The sequence below is a fragment of the Sphaerulina musiva genome, assembly GCF_000320565.1.
Source record: "Sphaerulina musiva SO2202 unplaced genomic scaffold SEPMUscaffold_3, whole genome shotgun sequence".
Taxonomy (NCBI): Eukaryota; Fungi; Ascomycota; class Dothideomycetes; order Mycosphaerellales; family Mycosphaerellaceae; genus Sphaerulina; species Sphaerulina musiva.
This window is the reverse complement of record NW_016017385.1, coordinates 2,177,631-2,200,045: the sequence shown is the minus strand read 5'-3', so window position 1 is coordinate 2,200,045 and position 22,415 is coordinate 2,177,631. Positions and strand designations below refer to the sequence as shown.

The 22,415-nt window shown below is 52.6% G+C and overlaps 7 protein-coding genes across 7 annotated transcripts; 2 read left to right on the top strand and 5 right to left on the bottom strand.

Annotated features, from left to right (window-relative positions):
- Window positions 1-2,132: 2,132 nt before the first annotated feature.
- On the bottom strand, window positions 2,133-4,134 carry SEPMUDRAFT_148352 (uncharacterized protein). Its single transcript, XM_016904865.1, has one exon. It carries the CDS (start codon window positions 3,827-3,829, stop codon window positions 2,459-2,461), a length of 1,371 nt encoding a protein of 456 aa, XP_016762841.1. The 5' UTR covers window positions 3,830-4,134; the 3' UTR covers window positions 2,133-2,458.
- A 936-nt stretch (window positions 4,135-5,070) lies between these two features.
- On the bottom strand, window positions 5,071-7,059 carry SEPMUDRAFT_83285 (glycoside hydrolase family 5 protein). The gene is made up of 2 exons (XM_016910331.1): window positions 6,637-7,059; window positions 5,071-6,578 (listed from the first exon to the last, which is right to left on the bottom strand). Exons 1-2 carry the CDS (start codon window positions 6,693-6,695, stop codon window positions 5,384-5,386), a joined length of 1,254 nt encoding a protein of 417 aa, XP_016762840.1. The 5' UTR covers window positions 6,696-7,059; the 3' UTR covers window positions 5,071-5,383.
- A 2,066-nt stretch (window positions 7,060-9,125) lies between these two features.
- SEPMUDRAFT_63379 (DNA repair protein rad50) lies at window positions 9,126-13,506 on the bottom strand. Its single transcript, XM_016909636.1, has one exon. It carries the CDS (start codon window positions 13,407-13,409, stop codon window positions 9,486-9,488), a length of 3,924 nt encoding a protein of 1,307 aa, XP_016762839.1. The 5' UTR covers window positions 13,410-13,506; the 3' UTR covers window positions 9,126-9,485.
- Window positions 13,507-14,000: 494 nt separating this feature from the next.
- On the top strand, window positions 14,001-16,303 carry SEPMUDRAFT_148350 (uncharacterized protein). The gene has a single exon (XM_016904864.1). The coding sequence runs from the start codon at window positions 14,264-14,266 to the stop codon at window positions 15,845-15,847; it is 1,584 nt and encodes a 527-aa protein (XP_016762838.1). The 5' UTR covers window positions 14,001-14,263; the 3' UTR covers window positions 15,848-16,303.
- Window positions 16,304-16,500: 197 nt separating this feature from the next.
- SEPMUDRAFT_148349 (FAD-binding domain-containing protein) lies at window positions 16,501-18,759 on the top strand. Its single transcript, XM_016904863.1, has 2 exons — window positions 16,501-18,349; window positions 18,533-18,759. The coding sequence occupies exons 1-2, from the start codon at window positions 16,616-16,618 to the stop codon at window positions 18,623-18,625; spliced, it is 1,827 nt and encodes a 608-aa protein (XP_016762837.1). The 5' UTR covers window positions 16,501-16,615; the 3' UTR covers window positions 18,626-18,759.
- Window positions 18,760-19,256: 497 nt separating this feature from the next.
- Window positions 19,257-21,963, bottom strand: SEPMUDRAFT_63370 (S-adenosyl-L-methionine-dependent methyltransferase). Its single transcript, XM_016909635.1, has 5 exons — window positions 21,682-21,963; window positions 21,452-21,590; window positions 20,742-21,352; window positions 20,497-20,679; window positions 19,257-20,443 (listed from the first exon to the last, which is right to left on the bottom strand). Exons 1-5 carry the CDS (start codon window positions 21,810-21,812, stop codon window positions 20,410-20,412), a joined length of 1,098 nt encoding a protein of 365 aa, XP_016762835.1. The 5' UTR covers window positions 21,813-21,963; the 3' UTR covers window positions 19,257-20,409.
- Window positions 19,623-19,957, bottom strand: SEPMUDRAFT_115980 (uncharacterized protein; the record flags this gene model as incomplete). Its single annotated transcript, XM_016901210.1, has 2 exons — window positions 19,623-19,672; window positions 19,768-19,957. 2 exons carry the CDS (start codon window positions 19,955-19,957, stop codon window positions 19,623-19,625), a joined length of 240 nt encoding a protein of 79 aa, XP_016762836.1.
- Window positions 21,964-22,415: the final 452 nt, after the last annotated feature.

Below are 22,415 nucleotides of genomic sequence, written 5' to 3'. Positions count from 1 at the left end.
TCATCAGCCACACACACTCTGACCTCACTCTGGGCGGGCATGGGGCTTGGGGGCTTGTCGTCTCCCTCCCCATCCAAGCCGATCGCCACTAAGGTAGTAGGTAGAAATATTGTTGAAGCTTGTCATCCATCACCAAAAGTAAAAATCTTGTACTACAATGTACACTTGTACAGGAGAGAGGAGGGTAGTGTACCTAGGTAGGTAGAATAGGGACGGAAAGGATACCTCCTACGCTACGCTACCTCCTAGGAGGAACGATCTTTTTCACCTTCAACCGTCTTCTCACAACCTGGAAACGAAGAACAATGGGAGTTCGACGTGCGTGCCTGGAATCTGTACCACGCGGAGGTACTTATCCCAGTCCGGTCCTCCAGTCCGTGAAGAAGGAGAAGAAGAAGAAGCTCCAAGCCAGGCCGAGTCCAAACTATCCAATCATCATGTCAGTAATCAATGATGATGATGATGATGATAATAATAATAATGTCAGCACGTCAGCACTTCAGCACGTCAGCACGCCAGCGCTGGGCATCGTTTCAGTTTGGAAGCTCCTTGTTGGACTCTTTTTGGATGGGGGGGGGGAAGGGAGATACACGTAGAGAGAGATGGAGAGAGAGATTGACTTTCTGTGATGTCATTAGAGGCGCCGATTTCATCTACATCACGTGGAGGTACATGTACCTGTATGGATGTATCTCTCTCATTGGAATACAACGTTGTCATTCTAACGACCTGCTATATTTGAAAACAGAAACCCCCCATCCCCCCCATGCAGTATGTACGTGTTCGATCACTGTAACGAAAAGATTGTGTATGGCCAATATATCTCCTACCAATGCCTGGGGTGATCATGAAGAAACGCGGAGGGAAGACCGGCACAGGACAGTTTCTTTGATGTTTTGTAAAGCCTAAAGGAATCGACTGTGGATATGGACTAGGAGGTAAAGAACGGCTTAGCTTATGCTGTATGTGCTAAACGAGTCATTCAGTCCATTAGGCTTACCTCCTACGGCCTCTTGGTTAGTCAGTAGGGAATGTATTTAAGATACATAAAGCCTGATGATAAAGGAGTTACCGAGTAACAACAGTACACAAATTGACAATAATCAATCACTACCTGTCTGTACCTATGTAGAGCCTAGAGGTAAGTAGGTAAGTAACCTAACTACCTGCAATCTCCTAGTAGTACAGTACCTAAGGTACCTGACATACCTGAGTCCTAGATAAAGCATCACGGCTCATCATCAGCACTAAGAAGAAGAAAGGTACCTACCTAGTAAGATTATGTACCTTACATATCGTACCTGAAGTTCTGAACTGCCGTGGATCGTAACAGAGACAACCCTTACCTTATCTACCGAACCTTAGGAGGTATCCTCTTTACCTACCTCCCTCGCATTTCGTATATACCTGACCTGACGAATTGCCGTTGTATGATGAAGACAAACAGGTACCATCTCCAAAACTCCCCCTTGGCTATAGGCGAGTCTTGGTAACTCAGATGAGATACCTATGTGTCTCTCCCCTATACCCATCCCCGTCCCTATCCCCGTAACCCCATCCTATCCTATCCTATCCTATCCTATCCTATCCTATCCTAAACCAAACCCCCTCCCAATTTGACTCAAGAGCCGAGACATAGTAAGTTAATACCTGTATGTAGGGTCTACAGATTCCACGTACTGTATACCAGGTAGTTAGCCGCGCTTCACGCGGCTCGAGCGAGTTTCATACTGTCCTGTTCCTTGGGAATAGAAAAAGGAAAACGGACATGCATCTTTAGTCTCCTACCTACTACATACCTTATGTATACCTGTAAGTTCTTGATCCGTGGTTCTGGGTTCTCATCATCATTCAATCATTCATCATCCATCCATTTCCCCCTTCCCTCTCCCCACGTGTCTTGTTTCGTCTCATATCGTTTCGTTTCGTCTCGTTAAACGCGTCTAGACAAAAAGGAAAAGTAAAAAAGAGTGATACTGAGGTTTGTGGGTAGGTACCTGGTAATATCATCGTCTATAAAGACTAATAATATGATGTTATAGTCTGATAGCCAGGAAATGACAAGGTTAAAGAAACTTCCTTTCATTACCTTACCTTGCCTTACCTTACCTTACCACTTTTCAGGCTGGAAAGAGAGAGAGAGAGAGAGAGAGAGAGAGAAGCATGAGGCTTGAGATCCCAAGATATGAGCAGACTTGCGGACGAGGTTGGGAATCTAAGGTACCTTACTATTGGCTGGAAAAAGAATATCCATCCGAAGCGGGAAATGAAAAAAGAAACAGCCTGCGCCAAAAAGAAGAAGAAGGAGAAGAAGAAGATGAAGAAGAAGAAGAAAATGTCTTCAGCACGGTTCATTCTCCCAGCACTCTCATCAATCATGTCAGCCGGGGCATTGCGCCAGCCAGTGGTCCCATTCACTCTTTCCTTGCAATCTCGCAATACCGTACCCAGGCACGTGCTATGAATTCGCCCGACTCCTGCTTTGTGCCTGTCTTATCAGATCAATCTCGTCACTCACAGGACTCATCCCCGCTCCTCTGTGGCCATCACTGCCCTCTCTCTGTCTGACACTACTCAGGTCACCACTTGCAGTCTTTCGGATCGTCTGTCGCATCGTCTCGATGGTCAATTCCCCATGTCCAGCCCCATGCAGGCTTCCGGGACTCCCGAATCTGACCGGAGACTGCTCGAGTGACGGATTGACAACGTTTCCTCCGGGTGGCGGAGTTGCGAGACCGCCCGATGCAACCGTCTGACTGTGCGAAGACGTGGGAGATCGAGGCGATCGTAAGGGAGATGCCGCACGCTCGTTGATGGAGCTGCTGAATGAGTGGCCACCAATGTGAAGAGAATCCCGGCTTCCAACCTCTCCCAACCCGGAGCCAGCCATGTACTGCTGCTGTTGGTGTTCGCTATGAACAATGTCTTTGAAGGAGATGAAGCTCAAGCGGCGAACGTCGGTGGGATCGAGTTGGCCATAATTGCTTGCAACGTCGTCGTCGAGGCTCGGCAGTATACTGGATGCATGCAGGCTCGAAGCGGTCTCGGAATCGAGAGAAGCATCATGTCGCACTTGAGAGTGGAGGGAGCTCAAGTCCGCAAGACTGCCTTCCAGCACGCTCGCTGCGGCCGGCTGGTGCGCAGTCGACATCACGATCTCGACTTGATCGGGATTCAATGACTTGCTCGTGATGGCTTCGGCCGAGGCATCGAGCGCGGGGGGGATGTCGTCTTCTGTCATGACATGCGCGGGGATATGCGCGTCGGTGAGCTCGCTGCCCAGCGTAGATATCGGTATGGGCTCCTGCACATTGCGTTCGAAGATTTCCGAAGACGCTGGGCTATGCAGTCGGGGCGAGGTGGATCGCAAGCGTGAGGGTGATGCGGAGAGGGTGGAATGGTAGGGTAGTCGCGAGGGAGAGACTGGAGTCCGCTGTGCTCGCGGCTTGGTGGAAGCGTCTACCACCTTCTGCTGTCCCAATGGCGCTGTAGTGTGAACATCGGCCGCACTAGCAGCCGTCTCGAAAGCGGCCGTGTTGGCTGCCTCCATTTGTGTTTGCATGTTGTTGATATTGTGGTTGTTGTTGTTGTCGTCGTCGTCGTCCTGCTTCCTACGCGCACGATCAAGCAGCCGCCTTTTCAGACTCTTTCCGTCACTGTCGCCTCCTACCAATGCCGTGGGCGTGGCTTCGACGTCCCGCTGGTCTTCTCGTTGGCGCTCGGAAATTAACGGCGTGGAGGAATTGTGTGGTGATATGGCTCCTGCTGGATGAAGAGGAGGAGGAGGAGGAATGCTGCTGGGGAGAGGAAGCTGTTCTCGCAGTGGCATCACAAGCTGACACAGTCAGGCAGCATGAGTGAGGTAGACAGACTAGCACAGCACAGCACTCGTTGGGCGTTTTTGCAAAAAGCTTTGTGCACTGTGCAAAACGGGCGCGTCACAGGGAGTGAGCGAGTGAGTGAATGAGAGAGTGCTCAGAGTGATCGGGTCGGATAGGTAGGTATCCCAATAATACCAAAAATGTGCGCAAATCGAGAGGCGCAGGCCCAATGATGGAGATGAGGCTTTTCAACTAATTATTCGGATGGAGATTGTGCTCCATGGAGAATTTGGAGATGGGCAGTGTGATTGCGTTCTCGCGTGCCTCGAAGGCTGTTGGGGATGTCGTTGTCGCAGAGCCAGCGCTGTTGGAAACGCGCAACCCTTGTAAAAGGTCACAAGCTCCAGCAGCTCATGTCAAAGTAGTACAGTAGGAGAATATTTTACCTTTTCATCCTCGCTGCTGACGTACCACCACTACCTCCTCATCCTCCTCCTCATTCTCCCCCTTCGCCTCCTCTTCTTCCTCCTCGAACTAAACTGCTACATGGGAGGTCAAGTATTGAAACGACCTCAAGCCCAACAATTTCCTCACTTCTCTCTCTTGCACCCACGGACTTATAGTACACCGCAATGCCCGGGCGTACGTTGTAGTCGTAAGGTATTGGACAGTAGTAGATCCATACAGGTACCTCGTGACGTTTGTCGCGGTGTTCGCTGCGAGTTTGATCGTCCCGGACGCGTTAGACTTCGGTTGCGTTTCGTTTCATAATCCTCACAAAACCACTCCTTTATGTACCAGGCTTTAGCGGGCTGAGCAGGCTCCCCTCCCTACCACCACCACCACCACTACAAGGAGGAAGTAAATAGACCCGGCCCTCTATGTTTCCGGTCCTCCTAACCTACATGTACGTACCTCCTTCTAGTCCTGGACTCCTGTCTCTACGAGACGACAACGTCAAACAGCTGAAGGTACGTACCCAGGGGAAAGGGAACGACTCAATCGCTGCAACAACAACAACAACGACAACGTCCGGGCCATGTTTCATTGCCCTTGCGACGCGCAACGGTAAATGTACCCATTGCAGTCCTCAAACAGCGACACGCAACCACCCCATAGCAGTACTCAAACCACTACACGTCTCCACTCGTCAGGTATCATTCGCCTCGCAACCCATTCTTAACTTCTGCTCGCTTCACTCGATGATTGATCATGTCTGACAATGATACGAGATTATGTTACTTTCTAAATAGATTCGTATGTACAGTGAGAAGATGACGAGTCTCGGCGCTGTTCCGTCCGAGTACTCTGTTCATTTTTGGTCATGCTGGACCCCACGGCGCTCGAAGAAGCGCGTGAACGACTGGTTACACAGCGTGGGATTCCGCAACTCATCATCCATGCCCCAAGGCTGTCGTTCTGCTGTCGAGGCAAGTGGAGTTCGTTAAAATGGTCGTATTGACCAGACTCGTTACATTAGGCAAGTGAATTATGTTCTGCAGACTGGTGATATTGTGCAGACTGGTCATGTTGTAGCCTCCGCATATCGTAGCTGTCACATTCTATGGGCAAGCAGATCCCAGGTCTGTTCCAGGTGTCGGGAAGAGCCCGGCGTCGACCAGAGCGAGGGCATCCCATTCGGGAGAGCCCTGGGTCTTGAAGTTCCAGAATATCCAACCGTGGGCGTACTTTTCGTAAGCTGCGAGCTGTGCCTGGATATATGATCGGGTATCATCCCGTTGCTGCTGGCTCCAAGCATTCATGTCCTGGTTGTTGCAAGATCCAATGTAGTACGAACCCTGAAAGGTACCATCATACCTGGCACCGATCCTGTAGCCGTTGAGGTACTTGGCACAATCCGTCATTGCGCCACTCCATTCGCCGACAATGGTCCACTTGTCGGCGCCATTCCACGCGGGAGCGTTCTTGCAGACGTAGTCCCTGTGCTGGGCAGGACTCATGGCGTTCAATTCCGGTGTGAATACTTGATATTCATGATGGTCCATGACCACCTGCTGCGCATTGTTATCACTGGGTGTGAGCATACCATTCCAGTAGTTTGTGGTTTGGAAGCCATCATGTAAGACCACCGTACGAGAACTGCTGTAATCTCGCTGTTGGTAGTATCCATCGTAGTAGAATTGCCGCACGGTATTGAGGTCCAAGCTCGGTGTGAGAGGCTCATTGAGAAGCTGAATACCAGCGACCACATCATCGTATTGCCCGGAGCCGTACTTGGACTGGATCGTGTTCAGCACGCTAAGGGTCTTTGCGACGGTGTCTCCTTGGGTCCACGTAGGCTTATCCATCTTTTGGCCGGAATTGTCGAAGCCGTTCTGAGAGCCTGGGGCACCGTGTAGATCGATGAGAACCTTGAGACCAGTGGAGCGCGCCCAATCGATGGCGGCATCCAGGAAGGGTGCTGCACCAGAGGCGTAAGGAGTGTTCGAGTTATCGTATGCCCAGAAGCCAATTGGTATCCGGACCATATTGAAACCGGAATCGGCAATCTTCTTGAAATCCGCCCATGTACACCATGTCTCCCAATGGCTCTTCAGGTACTGATTATAGGCTTGGTCTGCGCCGAGGGTCTTAGTCAATGTGTACTCGTCAACGATGCCCTTGGAGCCGTCGGGATCGACATTCTCGAAGATCGATGGTGTTATCCATGGTTCTAGAAGCAGCCAGCCGCCAATATTGAGTCCTCGCACTTTCTCGTTGCCCCAATCAAAGCCGGACGCTCGTTTGTTCACGCTACTGTGGTAGCCGTCAGTTGCATGTAACCAGCACTCTAGCAGACGCGTGCAGCACTTACGGGGCAGCGAGAGTATATGTGGCAGCGCATAGCGCTGTAAGGGTGCCTTTGAAGAACATGTTTGCTCTAGATCAGCCGTGGAGGTAGTAGGAGCCTGCAGAAGTCCAGATTCCGGGCTCGAGATGGTCAGGTCAGGTCGGAGGTAGGTATATACCAGATGGGACGAGAGGTGGAGAGGAAGCACGATCGGCAAACCATGCGACGAGGTTGCCGCTGCTTGAGTCGGGTGTTATTGCCAGTGAAACAGGCTAATCGAAGTCCGGAATGCGCGCACGCGGAATGCTTGCTGGGTTGATCGGTTTGTGAGGAAATCTTGCCGGACAAGGAAGTTGGAGGGTGCGGCACGCTAGTCCTGGGAGTAATAATACTGCGGTCAGGATCGCCTGCTGTGACTCGTACTCGTACCTCTGACAACTGTTGGCGATGCGATCGATGTGAGCAGCAGAGGAGGAGGAGGGGAAGGATATAGGTGATAATAAAGAAGGAATCACAAGAAAGTGGCAGCGGCGTCTCCATATATGTGACAAAGAGCTCTGTGTCGCGCGCGCGTGCACTTTCTCACTCACTCTCTCTCGCTCTGTTTGGCTGGCCTACCCTCCCCCCTCCCCCAGCTTCTCCGGCGAGAGGTCAGACAGATCGGCCAGCACGGCGCGAACGCATGATGCCGATCGACGCCAGCACAGCACAACACAGCACAGGACGTCGCGTGGGTGGCACTGCAGTTGCGTGGGCGAGCGGGCGGGCCGGCGGGAGCAGACGGTGACGGTGAAGGTGACGGTCACGGTCACGGTCACGGTCATGGTGACGGGGGGGCTCGTAAGTGGCCCGGCAGAGTGGATGGATGGATGGATGAATGGATGGATGGATGGACGTGTGATGAAGTGGATGGAGAAAGGCGGTGGTGTCGCTTGTCAGCATCAGCATTGGCATCAGCATCATCAGAATCAGCAGCAGTAGCAGTGACCAGCAACGGCAGCAGCGACCAGCAACGACCAGCAACGGCAGCAGTGCCCAACTGGAAGTCGCCCACGAGCGGAGGTACCGAGTAGTTCCTGCCTGGGATGAAGTTGAGATCAACAGTGCGTGCCTGCCGATTCCTGAATCTGGGGGTCATGTGGGTCTGCACGCGGGCCCGCTTCCAACCAATCGCCGCTACAGAACCAGCATTTCCCAGACAGTCGGAGATTTTTAGCTCGCCCGTTCCTGACTCTATAACGCTCCCGCAAACAGGCTCCAGTGGTGCGGTGATGACCATTGACGGTTGACCACATGCTTCGTCGCATGTATAAGCTACCATATTAAGGTAAGGTAACTAGAGGTAATGTAAGCATGAAGCGCCACCAGCCTCGGCCCCTTCCTCCCCCTCCCCCTCCCCCTCCCCCTCCCCCTCCACCTCCACCTCTCTCTCTCTCTCGTTCTCTAAGGTACCACTCTACCCACCTCCTAGCCTCCCCCTCGCCTTCTGCCTCCTCTCCAGCGATGCATCCCCAGTGTACTTTGCCAATGGTCGCAGGCGCGTGACCCCATCAGCTGCCGTGAATGCGACTAGGGATGATCTCGCACGCACGGCATCGTCCTAGGCGGTGTCGACTTGGATGTTTGCTGCTGCATCTGTAATCTGCTTGCCTAAAGTAAAAGAACAAAAAAACAAAAAAAAAAGAACAGAAATCAAGGGCACAAACTTCGACTCAAATCAGTCTGTAACGGATGACGAAACAAGCCCGCTGACATGGCGAAGAAAATTGAAATCCAGGAGGTGAGGTGTCCACTCACTTCAACCGCTATGGACCATTAACAGCAACCGTTTCCCGCCGTTTCCTCTCTGGCGGAACGGTGGTCGGAGGAGAGAGATGTTAGCCTCTCTCCTACCTCCGTACCAGCCAGCCTACCGTACCTCCTACCTCTCTAACCATTGGTGTTAGTGATCGACACGAAGATCCAAGCGGGGAAAGAGATCGACACCATTCCTTCAACGGTGTCGAGTGCCCATCCGCCGACCGAGGAACCTATCATACCGCTCTTTACATAGGTGTACCCTACTCTAGGTACGTCGCTAAGAGGTACGACAGGGCTGAAAAGTGTGGCCCATGATTACGATTATATAATAGCTTAGGTATACCATATTCCACCTCACACACACAAGGTACCTACATGTACACACACATATACACCCGACACACAAGATCAGCTGGTCAACAAGATTGTTTGCCGAGAGTCGGACTGAGTCACTGATTGTGCGTGGCACTACCTCCTAGGTAAGGTACCTACACTACCTAGGTAGGTAGTTACATTCATCAGTTTTTGCAACGTACCAACCAGCTGATCAAGATGCATCTCCCCTTCTCCTCCTCCTCTTCTCCTCCTCCTACGTGTTGCTAGTTGCGTGCGCGATGAAATGGCCTATAGGCGGTGTCGACTGACTCCAATTCCATCTTACCTTACCGACCTACACTAGTTGATGCATCACGGGAACAGAGTTGGGCATCATGGGGTTATGTACCTATTACATACACATGTATACCTCAGGTATAGGCTTCTCTTCATCATGGAAGGTACCTACAGGTACCTACCTATTACATGTACAATGAGGTAGTGCATTGGTTCGGAAACATGTCATCCACATCATTCACCGCCACAGCTTGGAAGAACCTGCTGTAGCTCGATCCCCGTCATATGTGCACGTGGAACAGTAGTAAAAAGATCAGCTCCGGTCAGGTACAGGTAGGTAGGTAGGCAAGGTAGCCTAGGTAATGCTCCATTTCCCCGAGCGCCTCGCTGAACTACAGATACAGGTACCTACTCGTACATGTACATGTCAACATCATAACACTCTCTCCACTCTCTCACTCTCAAAGCACAGCAGCAATGTTCTGCTTGTCAATGACCGTGTGCTGATTCTCATCGCGAGACACGAGCCAGTAATCGTCCGTGTAGTCGCCACAATTCATGTACTGCAGGAAATCCACGTCGTGCGTAATGACTATCAGCTGGAAATTGGCCTGCCCTCGTCGGATTTTGATGATTTCCGACAGGCTCTTGCCCAACGCGCGAATGTTGTTGATGTCCAGGTTCGTGGTCGGCTCGTCTAGCGCAATCATCCCACACTGTTGGCCAAACACATCGGCGAGCGCCAGTCGGATGATGATGGACGCGAGCACCTTCTGCCCCGCCGAACAGCGACCGCGCATGTCCATCTCTGTGTCTTGCTTGACCATGACAACCCGATAGTTGTACGACTTGTTGCCTCGCGCCGTGCCGTCCACACCTTCGCTGCGAATGAGCACCGTGTCCACATCCGTACCCATGTACGTTTGACGCCAGAGCTCGTCAATGATCTGGTTGATCTGCTCCATCTTGAGCGTGTGGAATTTCATAATGGCCTTGTCCAACGCACCCCAATAGAGACCCAGGTCATTGATGGCTGCCTTGGTCGTTTCCACCATGATGTGTGCCGCTTGGTACTTCTTGCCCGCATCGTTGTACTCGGACTGATAGAGAGCCTGCGCCTCCGTGAGCTCGCGATCCAGGCCCTTGAGTTCGCCAATCACGCCGGCCTGATCAGAAGCAAGCTCGTTTCGTCGGTCTTTCCAGAGTTCGCGCTGTTTGTTCAGACGGCTCGCGTCTGCTTCAGCGCCACGTGCTTCCAGCTCCGCAATATCAGCTTGTACAGCCTCGAGCTGCCTGAAGTCGCGCCGGAAACGTTGATTATCCACAATGCTACGCTTCATGCCTGCGTACGTGCCGATACGCTGCTCCAGCTCCTTGATATCGGCGATGATGTGACGCTGCTCGGACTGAATGCGCGCAACTTCAGCCTCCGCGCTCCTCTGTGCTTCCTGTGCACGTGCCAATTGACCATCACCACCTCGGTCGAGATACGCCTTGATGTCTTGTACAACACTATTCAACTTGTTCACTGTGTTGTTCAGCTTATTTGCCTTTTCCTGCTGTTCGCGGTCTGCTTCATCCCCTCGACGAGTAATGTCTCTGTAGATCTCCTGCTGGGTATTGAGCCCGGAGTTCTCTGCTTCGAGCTTAATGTCGATGCCACGCACGTGCTGTTGCGCATCTGACTTCGAGTCCTTTTGCTCCTGTTCCTGCTCAGCTAGAGCCGTCTTCTGCTTGAGATTGTACTCTACTCGCCGCAGTTCGCCGTTGACATTGCTGATCTCCAGCTCCAGCGCGCTGATGGCAGTCTTCTTTCTGTCTCGAGCGTTGGTAGCCGCTGACTGTTCAGCGACGAGATCCTTGCGCTTATTATCGGCCTTCTTGATGTCAGCCTGAATGGCCTCGAGCCCGCGAGACAGGCCTGCGGATTCCTGTTTGGCAGCGAGCTCCTTGATCTGGTGTTGGAACGTCTCGATCTGTTGCGACAGGCTGATGATTTTTTCAACAGTCTTCTTGTGGGTGCCAACATCACGTTGGGTCGATTCGACCTCTTTCACAACCATATTGCGGTCTGCAACCTCTTCGCTCAGCTTCCTGCTGTCCTGCTCAAGTTGGCGTATGTCATCTTTCAAGGCCGGAATCTCTTTTTGTGTAAGCCGCTCCCATGTGTCGACATAAGTACTGGCCTTTTTTGCGTTGTCCAGGGCTTCGATATTCTCTGCCAGTGTTTCTTCATTGTCGACAGGCGCAACGTATTTCTGCTGCTGCGCCTTCACAGTGCGTAGCAGCGTTTCAAGCTCGGGGCCCGCACTCACGCTTCGTGCACACGTCCGACAAAAGTGGCCGTTTTCTGCATCTGAGATACACTGTTCGAGGTACTTTTGGACCAGTCCAAGGCTGTCAGTGTTTTGCTTGAGCTCATCGCGCGACTCCTCCAATTCTGCGATAACATCTGAAAGCTCCGATGGCTTGCATTCTGCAAGCCTGTACACCTCATCCTCAGCAGCTTGCACTTCATGCTGCTTGGCCTCCAGGGCGTCCTTGCGTTCTCGCAGGCTAGTGCTCTTGGTCTCGGCGCGTCTGACCGACTCATCACGAAGACCCTGGGCATCCTTGACCTGTGACATACTGTCATCTTGAGCACGTTGGAAGGCAGCTTCAAGCGTCTTTACGGTCCAGCCACCACCAACAGTAGCATCGAGATTCTTCGTGTGCGCCTTGATCATGGTGTCAAGGCTGCGCCGACGATCCTGGAGCTCTTTATGAATGAAATCAAGCTGTGCTGAGTCTCCAGCGCGCTGTGCTGCCTCGCTTTGCTCAGCATCAAGTCTGTCACGTTGGTCTTCCAGTCTGCGAAGCTCAGCGGTCGCACGTTCAATGTCCACCTCCCATGTTGCGTTAGCCAAGTCAGCCTTGGCGGTCTGCAGCTTGTCCTGAGCCTCTTTGAACTGTGCCTCGAGTGTGGCTTTAGAGCCTTCATCGGCGGGGAGGTCGTTCCTCTGAGCTTGTATCGATCTGATTTTGCGGTCGTAGGCCTCTATCTGCTGGCGATATGCGACCTTGCTCGACTTGAGCCCAGATATTCGCTCATTGTAAGCAGTAAGCACCTTCTGCTGGTCTTGCACCTTCTCCAAGTGCTCGGCACGAACACGCTCGAACTTGATCTGCTGGTTCTTCGCTGCTTTGGTGACCTCTTTCATGAATTTGCTCGCAGACTCGTCGTCAACAGTATCTGTTGTCCAAATATCATGGAGACGCGCAGCATCCAGGATCATTCGATTGCGAGTCTCTACTTGTCGATCGTTGCTTGACTTCTCTGCCTCGTACGTGCCGCACTCACGCTCACGATTGCTCTGCTGTTTACGAGCGTTTCCCAGCTCCGCCTCTTTGTCGGCGTAGTCCTTCTTTCTCTCTTGCAGCTCTTGCTCGTATATGCCGATGCGCTCTGCATGCTGTTCAAGCATTCTTTGGAGGTCTTCGTCGGACTCCTCTAGTTCGTCTAGATTCTCACGCAAGATTTTGACGCTTTCTTCTTTGGTCTGACGCTCGATGCGCTTGCCATGAAGCTCGCCAACGACAACGCTGACCTCTCCGAGCTGATTAGAAACCTTTTCCCACTCACGCTGAGCCTCCCGAATCTTTTTCTCAATAGCTGCACTCTGCTCGTTCAGCTTGTTACACTGCTGTAACAAGCGCTCTTCTTGCTGCTTGAGTCGCTTTGCCTTTTCATTATCAGCTTTAGCATGATCCTCGCCCTGCTTCAGCACCACGAGTTCCTGCCGCTTGTTCTTTTGGAGTACTTTGATGTTCTCGATCGCTTTTGTGTACTTGTGAGCCTCAAAAATGGTGTCAAAGATGATTTTCAGATCTTTGGGAGCAGACATGGGCCACAGTGATGACTCTTGATGACAAAAGATTACGTTCTCTAGAATGGCTTTGGAAACACCCAGAAAGCGCGGCATGGCAGTGTTCATCTCGGCGACACGCGAGCTGATGACATTACGTTCACCTCCCTTCTGCATGCGGATGCTGCCTTCGAGAGTCTTGAAGGTCCGACTATCCTTCTTGACTGTGACAGACAAGCTCCGCGAGCACACCATACGAACATCCTCTGTTGACGTGAAGAGGAGCTTGACCTGCGCCATGACTTCCTTCTCGCCCGACATCTTTGGATCGTGTACAAAGGACTGACCATTGGCACAATTGGGCGGCACCTCCCCGGCTGTGACATACTTGAGGCACTCGATGATGGTCGTCTTGCCCGAGCCGTTCATGCCGACGATGAGGGTCAGAGGCGCCTTGAACTCAATGGCCATGGTATCCTTGTGGCTGAAGGACCGGATGCCACATATGGACAGCTTCTGAACTTTCGAGCGCCCCGGCATTTTGGCGTAACTTGCTGCTAGTCAGTAGAGGCGTGATGAGGAAATGTCTATTCAATAAGGTTGCCACGGAAGAGGGGGCGAATGTCCATTGAGCGAGTGACGGAGAGAGAGTGGTGGTGGTGATGGTGGTGGTGGTGATGGTGGTGATGGTGGTGATGGTGATGGTGGTGGTGGTGGACGTGTCCGAGCACACGAAACCGCTTCACGTGTGGTTCATTCGAAATACTGGATCAGGCAGTCGCGAGTCGCGAAACGCGCATCAAGACACGTGATGTGGTGTCGTACGGACGGATATAAGGCATCCTATATAAGGTACATAACGTACATTACCTTAGTAGTAGTAAGTACAGTAGGTAGGTAGGTAGGTGTAAGGAAAGGCACCTATAATGTGTAATTCTGTCTCTTTTCGGAAAGTAGACCCAATCAGAGGTAGCCATCCCCATCCATCGTCTTCCTCCACAGGGTCGACCGGGCGCATCTTGAAACAGGACATTCGGGAGCTTCATGCGGCACGGGCACGCATCGTGGTGAGATGCCTGTTGCGCCCAACCCATAGCGGCCAGGGACTATATGCTGCGTCATTATGGGCCTGTCTGCCATGTTCCACCACTCCAGCTGCTGTTGAACCAAATCCACTGCATATGCACGCCGCTGCGCCGAGCGCCGCTCTCTGGTGGACCCAAGACAACCAGAAGTGAGACTTCCACTCCTCTCCGCCAGCGCCCTCCCCCCTTGCCGGAGCGCATCCCGAAAAATCTACCCTGCAACACATCAGTGAGGGCCTGGCGCACCAGCCGCAGATCTGACTGCACGATCGAGCCGAGAGGGCGCGCTGCCGTCCCCACTGGCGCTGGATGTCGATATATCAGCACGGCCATGCGGTCAACATGGGCATGATGAATCCCGATGCGAGCGGGTTGACGAGTTCGAATGGCCTCGACATGGACATCAGTCTGCCCATGGATTTGGACCTCGATCTGTCGGGCAACGGTGACCAGGCATTCAATCTCATGAGTGCCTCGACCGCGCCCGCATCGGCATCGAATAGTAACGCCATTGCGAGCAACGGCAATGGCGACTACACGCCGCAGGGCCAGCAGCAGCAGCAGCAACAGCAGGATGGCAACGCGCCAGCTGGTGGTGCGGGTGCAGGCCCGCTGCCGACAGGCTTCGGGATGCCACCGCAAACGAACCAGAGCACCTTGACAGAGTTCACGAAGAGACGGAATTGGTCGCAAAGGATTATTGAGGAGCTGAAAGATTTTCTGCACATTCTGACGCCGGATGGCCGGATACTATACGTCTCGCCGTCATGCAAAACAATAACGGGGTACGAGCCGCACACGCTCATTGGAAAGTTCATTGGGGAGTACGTGCATCCGGACGACAGCGGGATATTCATGCGGGAGTTCAACGAGAGCATTGCCAGTGGTAACGCCCTGCGCTTCTTTTACCGCTTCAAGAAAGACAATGGAACCTACATGATCTTCGAATGCGATGGCCATCCACATATATCACCGGAGCCAGCGGGTGCAGGCAATTTTGCGCATCAGTCTGAAAATAACCAGAACATGCACGTTGCGGGCATGTGTCGAGGGTTTTTCATGATGGCACGGCCGTACCCAACGAAGAATGCAGCGTTATTGGACTCTTTCCTGGAACACAAAATTGAGAACGAGCGATTAATGAGGCGTATCAAAGAGCTGAGGGAAGAGGAAAAAGAAGAGACTGCCGAACAGGATCGCATGTTCAGAGAGCAGACATTCCAAGCCGGTGCTACACCCTCGCATTCTGGCATGGGTGGCTCAAGAGAGCCCGAGAGCGGCTCGGAAGTCCCTGCTAACGACACACCCAACTACCAAGGCATGCCGCCGCCTGCGAAACCGTCCATCTCGAACACACAACTGACCCGGCAGAATCTGGACAGTGCGCTCTCCGCTCAGAAGCCTGACAGTATCGCCGATAAGATGTCGCGCTACGAAGCAAACAACACCCACCTGGAGAGCATCGAGTTGTTAACAGGTTTACGATATCGGGATGGAGAACGCAGTCATGGTATCAGCACAGGCGACACATCACCTGCACTGATCCGAGGCGATGCTGGCATTGCGATTCTCCTCGACCGCGACAGGGAAAACTCGAAGAAGGAAAAGAAGAAACTGAAGGTTGCTGATGAGTACGTGTGTGCGGACTGCGGCACGCTAGACTCTCCTGAATGGCGCAAAGGACCCAAGGGTCCCAAGACGCTTTGCAATGCATGTGGCCTGAGGTGGGCGAAGAAAGAGAAGAAGCGTTCGGGCGATGATGGGAAGCCTGAGAATAGCCCCATTTCCAGCATGTCCGTTCATCAGAGCATGCCTATGAGCATGCCTACGGGCCTGACGGGCTTTGGGCAGCCAGCTGGCATGCCCATGCAGCACAGTAGTGCATCCTCGTAAAGGCGTGGCAAAGGTGACGAAGGCTTCATGAGAGCAGACAATCTCACGATCTGGGCCCTTTGGACACGAATGATCCATTGGCGCACCAGAGCCAGCGCAGATGTGGGCAAGAAGCTACGACTCTGATCAAAGGTATCAGCCTTTATGAACAGACTCTGCAGGTATAGTAGCCTACATGCTTGTTGGCTATGAAAAGACACGATGTGCATGGAAAGACGGTCATTGCTCAGGCATTGTAGATGCGGTCGAGAGCAACACGATCATCATAGGGAGATTCGGGATTCGGGATCAGATCAAGGAGTTTTGTTGGAATGGGTTTGGCTTCGATATGCGTGCGCGCATAGGTAGTCACAGTGTATTGATCATGTTGAACGACGAGTTAGATAGGTCATTGCATGGCAGCAGAAACCTGTTGGCATGCAGACAGTACAGCAGTAGTACCTAGTCACAGTTTCTTTGGGTCATGACCTTGTGATGATATCGTGCTCCGTTCTCTTGCTGAATCCATCGGCTGAATGTTCCTATGCCACGGGTGCGCGGCCATACGGCGCTTCCTCACGTCCAGAGTGGAGTACCAATGGAGAACCGAGCTGTTGTCGAAGTGGAGAGCGCGCATGAAATACATCCAATGTACTACCTACCTAGGTAGTTCGGTCGATTCTACTGTACACACATCGCACACGCTGACAGCCATGTGGCACTGAACTTACCTACCTATGTTGTCTTTCACATTCAGCAACGTCAATTCCATACGATACCACTTGCAGCATGTCGGCGCCAACGCGCCTGGTGCAGCGGCGGCTGTGCAGTGCGCGCATACATGGAGCTTGCAGAGGTAGCAGCCGAAGCGGAGCACAACAACATCAACGAGGACGACGAGCGTATGCCACTGAGGAAAAGGACCCCAATGGACGAGAGTCATTCAAAGGCCAGCTCTACCAGAGCACACATGAGCGAGTGGTGCGGGAAAAGCAGGATCAGGCAAGATTTGCAGCACAGCGAGAACAGGAAAAGGCAGCGAATAGCAGCGGTATATGGTTCATCCCCATCGTGCTCGCAGTAGGTGCTTTGGGTGGGTGGTTGATGGGCAAGCAGAGTCCTGCAAAGCCTGCGCCGAACTCCACACTGCCACTTGCACTCGCGACACCGCCAAATCACGACGTATCTCCTGCGACGCTACAGGCTGCGTGGAGCGACTTCAAGGACATTGTGGGTGAGGAGAACATATCGACGGAGCAGTCAGATCTGAAATCGCACGCGGGAAGCGAATGGAGCACACATCATGCCTTGGACGACGATGTGCCCTTTGCAATCGTCAGGCCTGCAAGCACCGAGGAAGTCTCGGCCATCATGAAGGTCTGCCACAAGCGTAGGATACCTGTGACGGGATACAGTGGAGGCACTTCTCTCGAAGGACACTTTGCTGCTACTCGTGGAGGCATATGCGTGGATTTCAGCCGGATGGACAAGATCCTGGTTCTCCACAAGGAAGATCTGGACGTCGTTGTGCAGCCAGCCGTCGGCTGGGAGACTCTCAACGAGGAGCTTGGTGAACAGGGTCTGTTCTTTCCTCCCGATCCAGGTCCAGGTGCCATGATCGGTGGCATGGTCGGCACTGGATGCTCTGGCACAAATGCATATCGATATGGCACTATGAAGGACTGGGTACTCTCACTGACCGTCGTCATGGCGGACGGCACCATCATCAAAACGAAGCAAAGACCACGGAAGAGCAGCGCGGGCTACGACTTGACACGCATGTTCATTGGCTCGGAAGGCACTCTTGGTCTGGTTACAGAAGCTGTACTCAAGGTGACGCCGAAGCCCCAGAGCACTAATGTAGCAGTGTGCACCTTCCCATCCATTCGCAGTGCCGCAGACTGTGTGTTTCGCGTTGTCGGCGCAGGTGTTCCCATTGCTGCCATAGAGATTCTGGATGATGTACAAATGCGGTGCATCAACCAGGCTGGACAGACTTCACGACCATGGAAAGAAGTGCCAACGCTTTTCTTCAAATTCGCGGGTACGCCGACAAGTGTCAAAGAGCACATCTCCATTGTCAAGGACCTCGCAAAGAAATCTGGTAGCAAGACGTTTGAGTTTGCAAAGTCCCCAGAAGAACAAGCAGAGCTATGGTCCGCCCGCAAAGAAGCTCTGTGGAGTGTGATGGCACAGAAGAAGAACAATGGCGACCATGTGTGGACGACGGATGTAGCGGTACCCATATCACGACTACCACAGATCATTGAAGAAACCAAAGACGATATTTCGAAATCTGGCCTAATCGGCTCGATTGTCGGCCATGTGGGAGACGGCAACTTCCATGCGATCATTCTATACAATGACAAAGAGCATGAGATAGCCGATCGAGTGGTGCACAAGATGGTCAAACGTGCCATTGAGATGGAGGGCACGGCAACCGGCGAGCATGGCGTTGGACTGGTCAAGAGAGACTACCTGAATCACGAAATTGGCGAGCCCGCCGTGGACCTCATGCGAAAGGTAAGTTTTTACAGCCTCCCTTTTGATCCACTCCGTTTCATGAGTTTGCGGAAAGAGCAGAGGAGTAAGACTGCGGGAAATGTTTTTCCACACTCATCAATCCTGTTCCTGGTCCATTCCATCAATAGACCCTTTCGTCCTCGGCTGCTGGCACGATATAGGCTGACTTGTCCCCTCTCACAGATGAAGCAATCATTCGACCCCTTGTGCTTACTCAACTGCGACAAGATTGTTCGCATCCAGCAACCGAAGCCAGGTGAGGTTGCAGAGTGGTAGATTACCTAGGTCGATTGGGTACTTGTGCGCTCCAACTTGGAGCTTGATCACCATACAGCACAGAAAAGTATATATAATATACTACTACTACTACTACATGTATGCATGTAATTAAAGGCAATGCTTCATTCAGGAAAAACTGACAAAGTGCCCGCTGTCGTATAGTCTCGTGTGTGTGTGCTTATTTGCTTCTCCTTTTTGCTTCTGTACCTTACCTACCTGACCTACGGGTGCCTAGTCCAAGCCTTTTTCAAGGTTCTCTCCTCCCTCCTACTAGTCCAAGCCCTGTCCAAGGTTTCCTCCTCCCTCCTACCCTTCTCCTACATACCTTGTCCATTGCCCATTGTGAGTGAGGCAGTGTTCTTCCATGCTTGCATCATTGCATGCACTGGAAAGAATTGGCTTCCACGGACGGGGCACCCAATCAGAAAGTCCGTGCACAATTTTACTCGGCTAACTGAATTGGGTTTAGGTAGGTATTCTATCTTTTGGTTTGAATATCTCCCTCCACATCCCGACATAACACACACACATACCTCCTAGGAGGTACCTCCTACACACTGGGCATACAAAAAGTCACACTCCCACACATATCCCGATAACTCGGAAAACCCAAAGACAAAAAAAAAATCCAAATCTCAAAATCCAACATGGGCTGGGTTTGCTTGGCTGTCTGGCTGTTCTCCACCACCACTACTGCATCAACTTTTTTGGCACAGAGGATATCTACATGTGCCTATCTACTAGAGGGATATTGGTAGTTAGAACAGACCGGGCTGAGGCTCAATTTGTCCCGGGTTGCTGGTTCGGTTTCGCCTGCTGCAAATGGCCCTTCTTCCACAGGGGTCCAAAAGAGTCGAGAAGGCCATACCTACTGCATGTGTACATGTATCCTCCGAGGGTGTGCATCGTCACTCGTGAAGTGAAAGCCATGACCAAGCGTGCACAGACCCCGTATGAGGTATTAAAGACCTCGGCGCCTTCCACAGGCCCTGGTCTAGGTGGGAAATATTCCCTGCTGCTGACCCGTGACATTGCCAGCTAAAACTACGTTGCGGCCGTCAATATATCCATGCATCTCCGTCCGGACACCGAACTCCAGGTGAACAGTGTGTCCTGACGTCTGCTCGTCCCCCACATACCATACACGAGTCCATTGGACTCGTGGGGCCTTGCCAGACCAAACTTTCCCACGTTGCTCATGTGAACGTGTCGTATCGCTGTAAATCCACGAGGTATGCATTCCCAATCCCTGATAGACATGATTTCGTCGTCACATTGCTGCCATAATTGCCGGAACGCCTTCGCTAAGAGTATACGAGATCTGGCCATATTTGAGATGTTACAGAGATGGAAAAACATCGCAAGGGACCAAAAGTGTGAAGACAAGATAAGCGCCGTGCTTGTACAAAATTTTTTGGAGAGTCGTCGCTGGAAGTCCAAAGATCCCACGCCAGGATACGGTTCATATCTGGCGAAGATGATATGCGTGCTGTTGGTCGTAAAGTCTGTGCCAAGAGGCCTCCATATGCCGCGAGTATCGGGGCCTGTGCAGCAGCCCCAATGCTTTATGATGCACATCCATATAGAGACGCGTAGACATTATGGTCGTAAAAGCAGTATTCCACAATCTGGCGGCATCGCTTGCTTGCCAAGACAACCATGTATTCGGAATGCGAAAGGTTCGTCGGGCTCGCATAGCGAGATGCCGCATACGCGGGCCGCATGTGGCGTGCGGTCTGAGCGTGGAAGTCGCGGAAAGCGTACGATTAGGCAGGTGCGGATCAGCTTTGGGGTCTCCTTGCAGTGTAAATATGTCTATGCAAACGTCAGCTGGCTGGTCGAGGGATGCCGTGTCCGCGCTGACCCACAGAGTAATGTAGAGGGGCATGGGCTGGCCTTGCACGACGGACAGCGCTCGGGCGCAAATGTCTGCCACTTGTGGAGCCGGCAGTCGGTGGTATCTCGTGAACAATGCCATTGTGAAGCCAGTAAATGACTGCGAGCCCTGGTGGCCCATGGCTGTCTGATATGCGTGTGCAAGCTTTCGTTCCCTGCATACCGTCAGTGGATGTCTGGGGTGCTGCTGCCTTCGTCTCCCCAGTCATGACCATACCGCTTGTCCTTTGTTCCGGCATTGAACAGTGGCACTCGCACTCTCTTGTGGCTGACGTCTACGAAACCTGCATTCTCCAGTAGGTCTTCGGTATCCTCGCGAAATCGTAACGACTTTCCCGCTTGATCTGAAGCCGATAGCATCCAATGCCACCAATGCACCAAATCATTCGCTTGTGGCGGTATCTGGGAATCCGTACTTCGAGGCATCCAGTCAAACTCAATGTGCTCGATCCAACCTGTACTGGGTCGTAGTGATCTGAATGCTTTGGCATATTGATCTGGCCAGCTTGGCACGCAGCCGCACAGCTGAGACATGTGCACCAAGTCCACCGAGCCGTCCTCGATCTCCCATTGAGGAGCAGTGAAGTCCACGGGAGATCGAAACTGACAATTATCTAGGACGGCGGATCCCAGAGCATTGTCCAGATCGAATCCAATAATTTCCGTGGTGGGGTACTTCTTGCCAGCCTCAATCATCCAAAACCCACTGCCAAAGCCAATGTCCAGTATTCTGCGTGGTGTGCCGGTAAAGGGCGCAATGTGCAATTGGCCATTCATCGCAGTGCCATAGATCAGGTTGTGAATGATGTCCAGACGCTCGTGTTCCGTCTTTCCAGAAATTAGCATACGGGCTTACTTGCTTACTTGCTTGCTTGACTGCACGCACTTGCACGGGCAGGCATCATATTTTGGAGAAGGAGGACTTACATCGTCAGCGGGAAACATGTACATATCCTGGCGGTACCTATAGTACGTTCTTCCATTTTCGACAAACTTGTGGACAGCATCCACGGGCTGCGCGGGCTCTGTGGTGGGGGTGGAGAGCAGCGCATTGATGGGCAGTCCCCTGATCCCACGTCGATCAGTCAGTGGTCGAATTCGCAGTATTGCTCATGGGCACGCGCTCGAGCAGTGAGTGGCGACAGGGCAGCACCCACCTGGACATTCTCGAAGCCTCGTAGGGCTTCGACGGGGCGGCGGCTCCAGAATTGACATGCACCGGCTTGGCTTGCACCGAATACATGTGAGTCGTGGTGGGAGTCGTCGGAGGAGTCAGTGCCGCCGACATGGGGTGGACAGAGGCAGGTGGAGGAGGAGGAGGAGGAGATGGTGGTGTCAGTGGTATTAGTGGCAGTGGCGGGGACAGTGAGTCGAGTCGGCGGAGGGCAACAACGAAAGCACAACGACCCTCCCAACTTCGTCCGGCCTCATCAGCAGCGACCACAAGGGAAGTTGATGGTAGTGGTGGTGGTGATGGTGGTGGTGGTGGTGGTGGGAAAAGCGCGAGTGCGCTGAGCGGGTCTCTCTCTATAAGCTTAATAGTTTGGCTGCACCCAGCACCCATGCACGAATTGCACACCAGCGGCGGCCCAAGAGGGAGCTGTCCGAGCTACAACCTGCGGCGCGCGACCAGGGACCTCCCACTTCCCAGCGACCAGTGACCACCGACCACCCAGTGACCTACACCTACCTGACTACCATTCCTACTACCTCCTACTAGGTAGGTACCTAGGTAGTGCTCTTCCTTTCTCTCTCTTTCACTCTCTCTCTGCAGTGGTCTCTCTCATCACTCTCACTCTCTCACTCTCGCTCTCTCTTTCTCTCTCTCACTCTCACTCTCTCTCTCTCTCTCTCTCTCTCTCTCTCTCTCTCTCTCTCTCTCTCTCTCTCT

Excerpts from the sequence above, each read along its gene's own strand:
- SEPMUDRAFT_63379 (XM_016909636.1), bottom strand. The coding sequence starts at position 13,409 with ATGCCGGGGCGCTCGAAAGTTCAGAAGCTGTCCATATGTGGCATCCGG.
- SEPMUDRAFT_148350 (XM_016904864.1), top strand. The coding sequence starts at position 14,264 with ATGTCGATATATCAGCACGGCCATGCGGTCAACATGGGCATGATGAAT.
- SEPMUDRAFT_148352 (XM_016904865.1), bottom strand. The coding sequence starts at position 3,829 with ATGCCACTGCGAGAACAGCTTCCTCTCCCCAGCAGCATTCCTCCTCCT.
- SEPMUDRAFT_63370 (XM_016909635.1), bottom strand. The coding sequence starts at position 21,812 with ATGTCGGCGGCACTGACTCCTCCGACGACTCCCACCACGACTCACATG. Across the intron at positions 21,353-21,451 it reads ACATGTTTCCCGCTGACGAT|ACGGAACACGAGCGTCTGGA; the intron begins GTAAGTCCTCCT and ends ATTTCTGGAAAG. Across the intron at positions 20,680-20,741 it reads GCCGGAACAAAGGACAAGCG|GGAACGAAAGCTTGCACACG; the intron begins GTATGGTCATGA and ends GACGGTATGCAG.
- SEPMUDRAFT_148349 (XM_016904863.1), top strand. The coding sequence starts at position 16,616 with ATGTCGGCGCCAACGCGCCTGGTGCAGCGGCGGCTGTGCAGTGCGCGC. Across the intron at positions 18,350-18,532 it reads CCGTGGACCTCATGCGAAAG|ATGAAGCAATCATTCGACCC; the intron begins GTAAGTTTTTAC and ends CCCCTCTCACAG.
- SEPMUDRAFT_83285 (XM_016910331.1), bottom strand. The coding sequence starts at position 6,695 with ATGTTCTTCAAAGGCACCCTTACAGCGCTATGCGCTGCCACATATACT. Across the intron at positions 6,579-6,636 it reads ACATATACTCTCGCTGCCCC|TAGCGTGAACAAACGAGCGT; the intron begins GTAAGTGCTGCA and ends CGGCTACCACAG.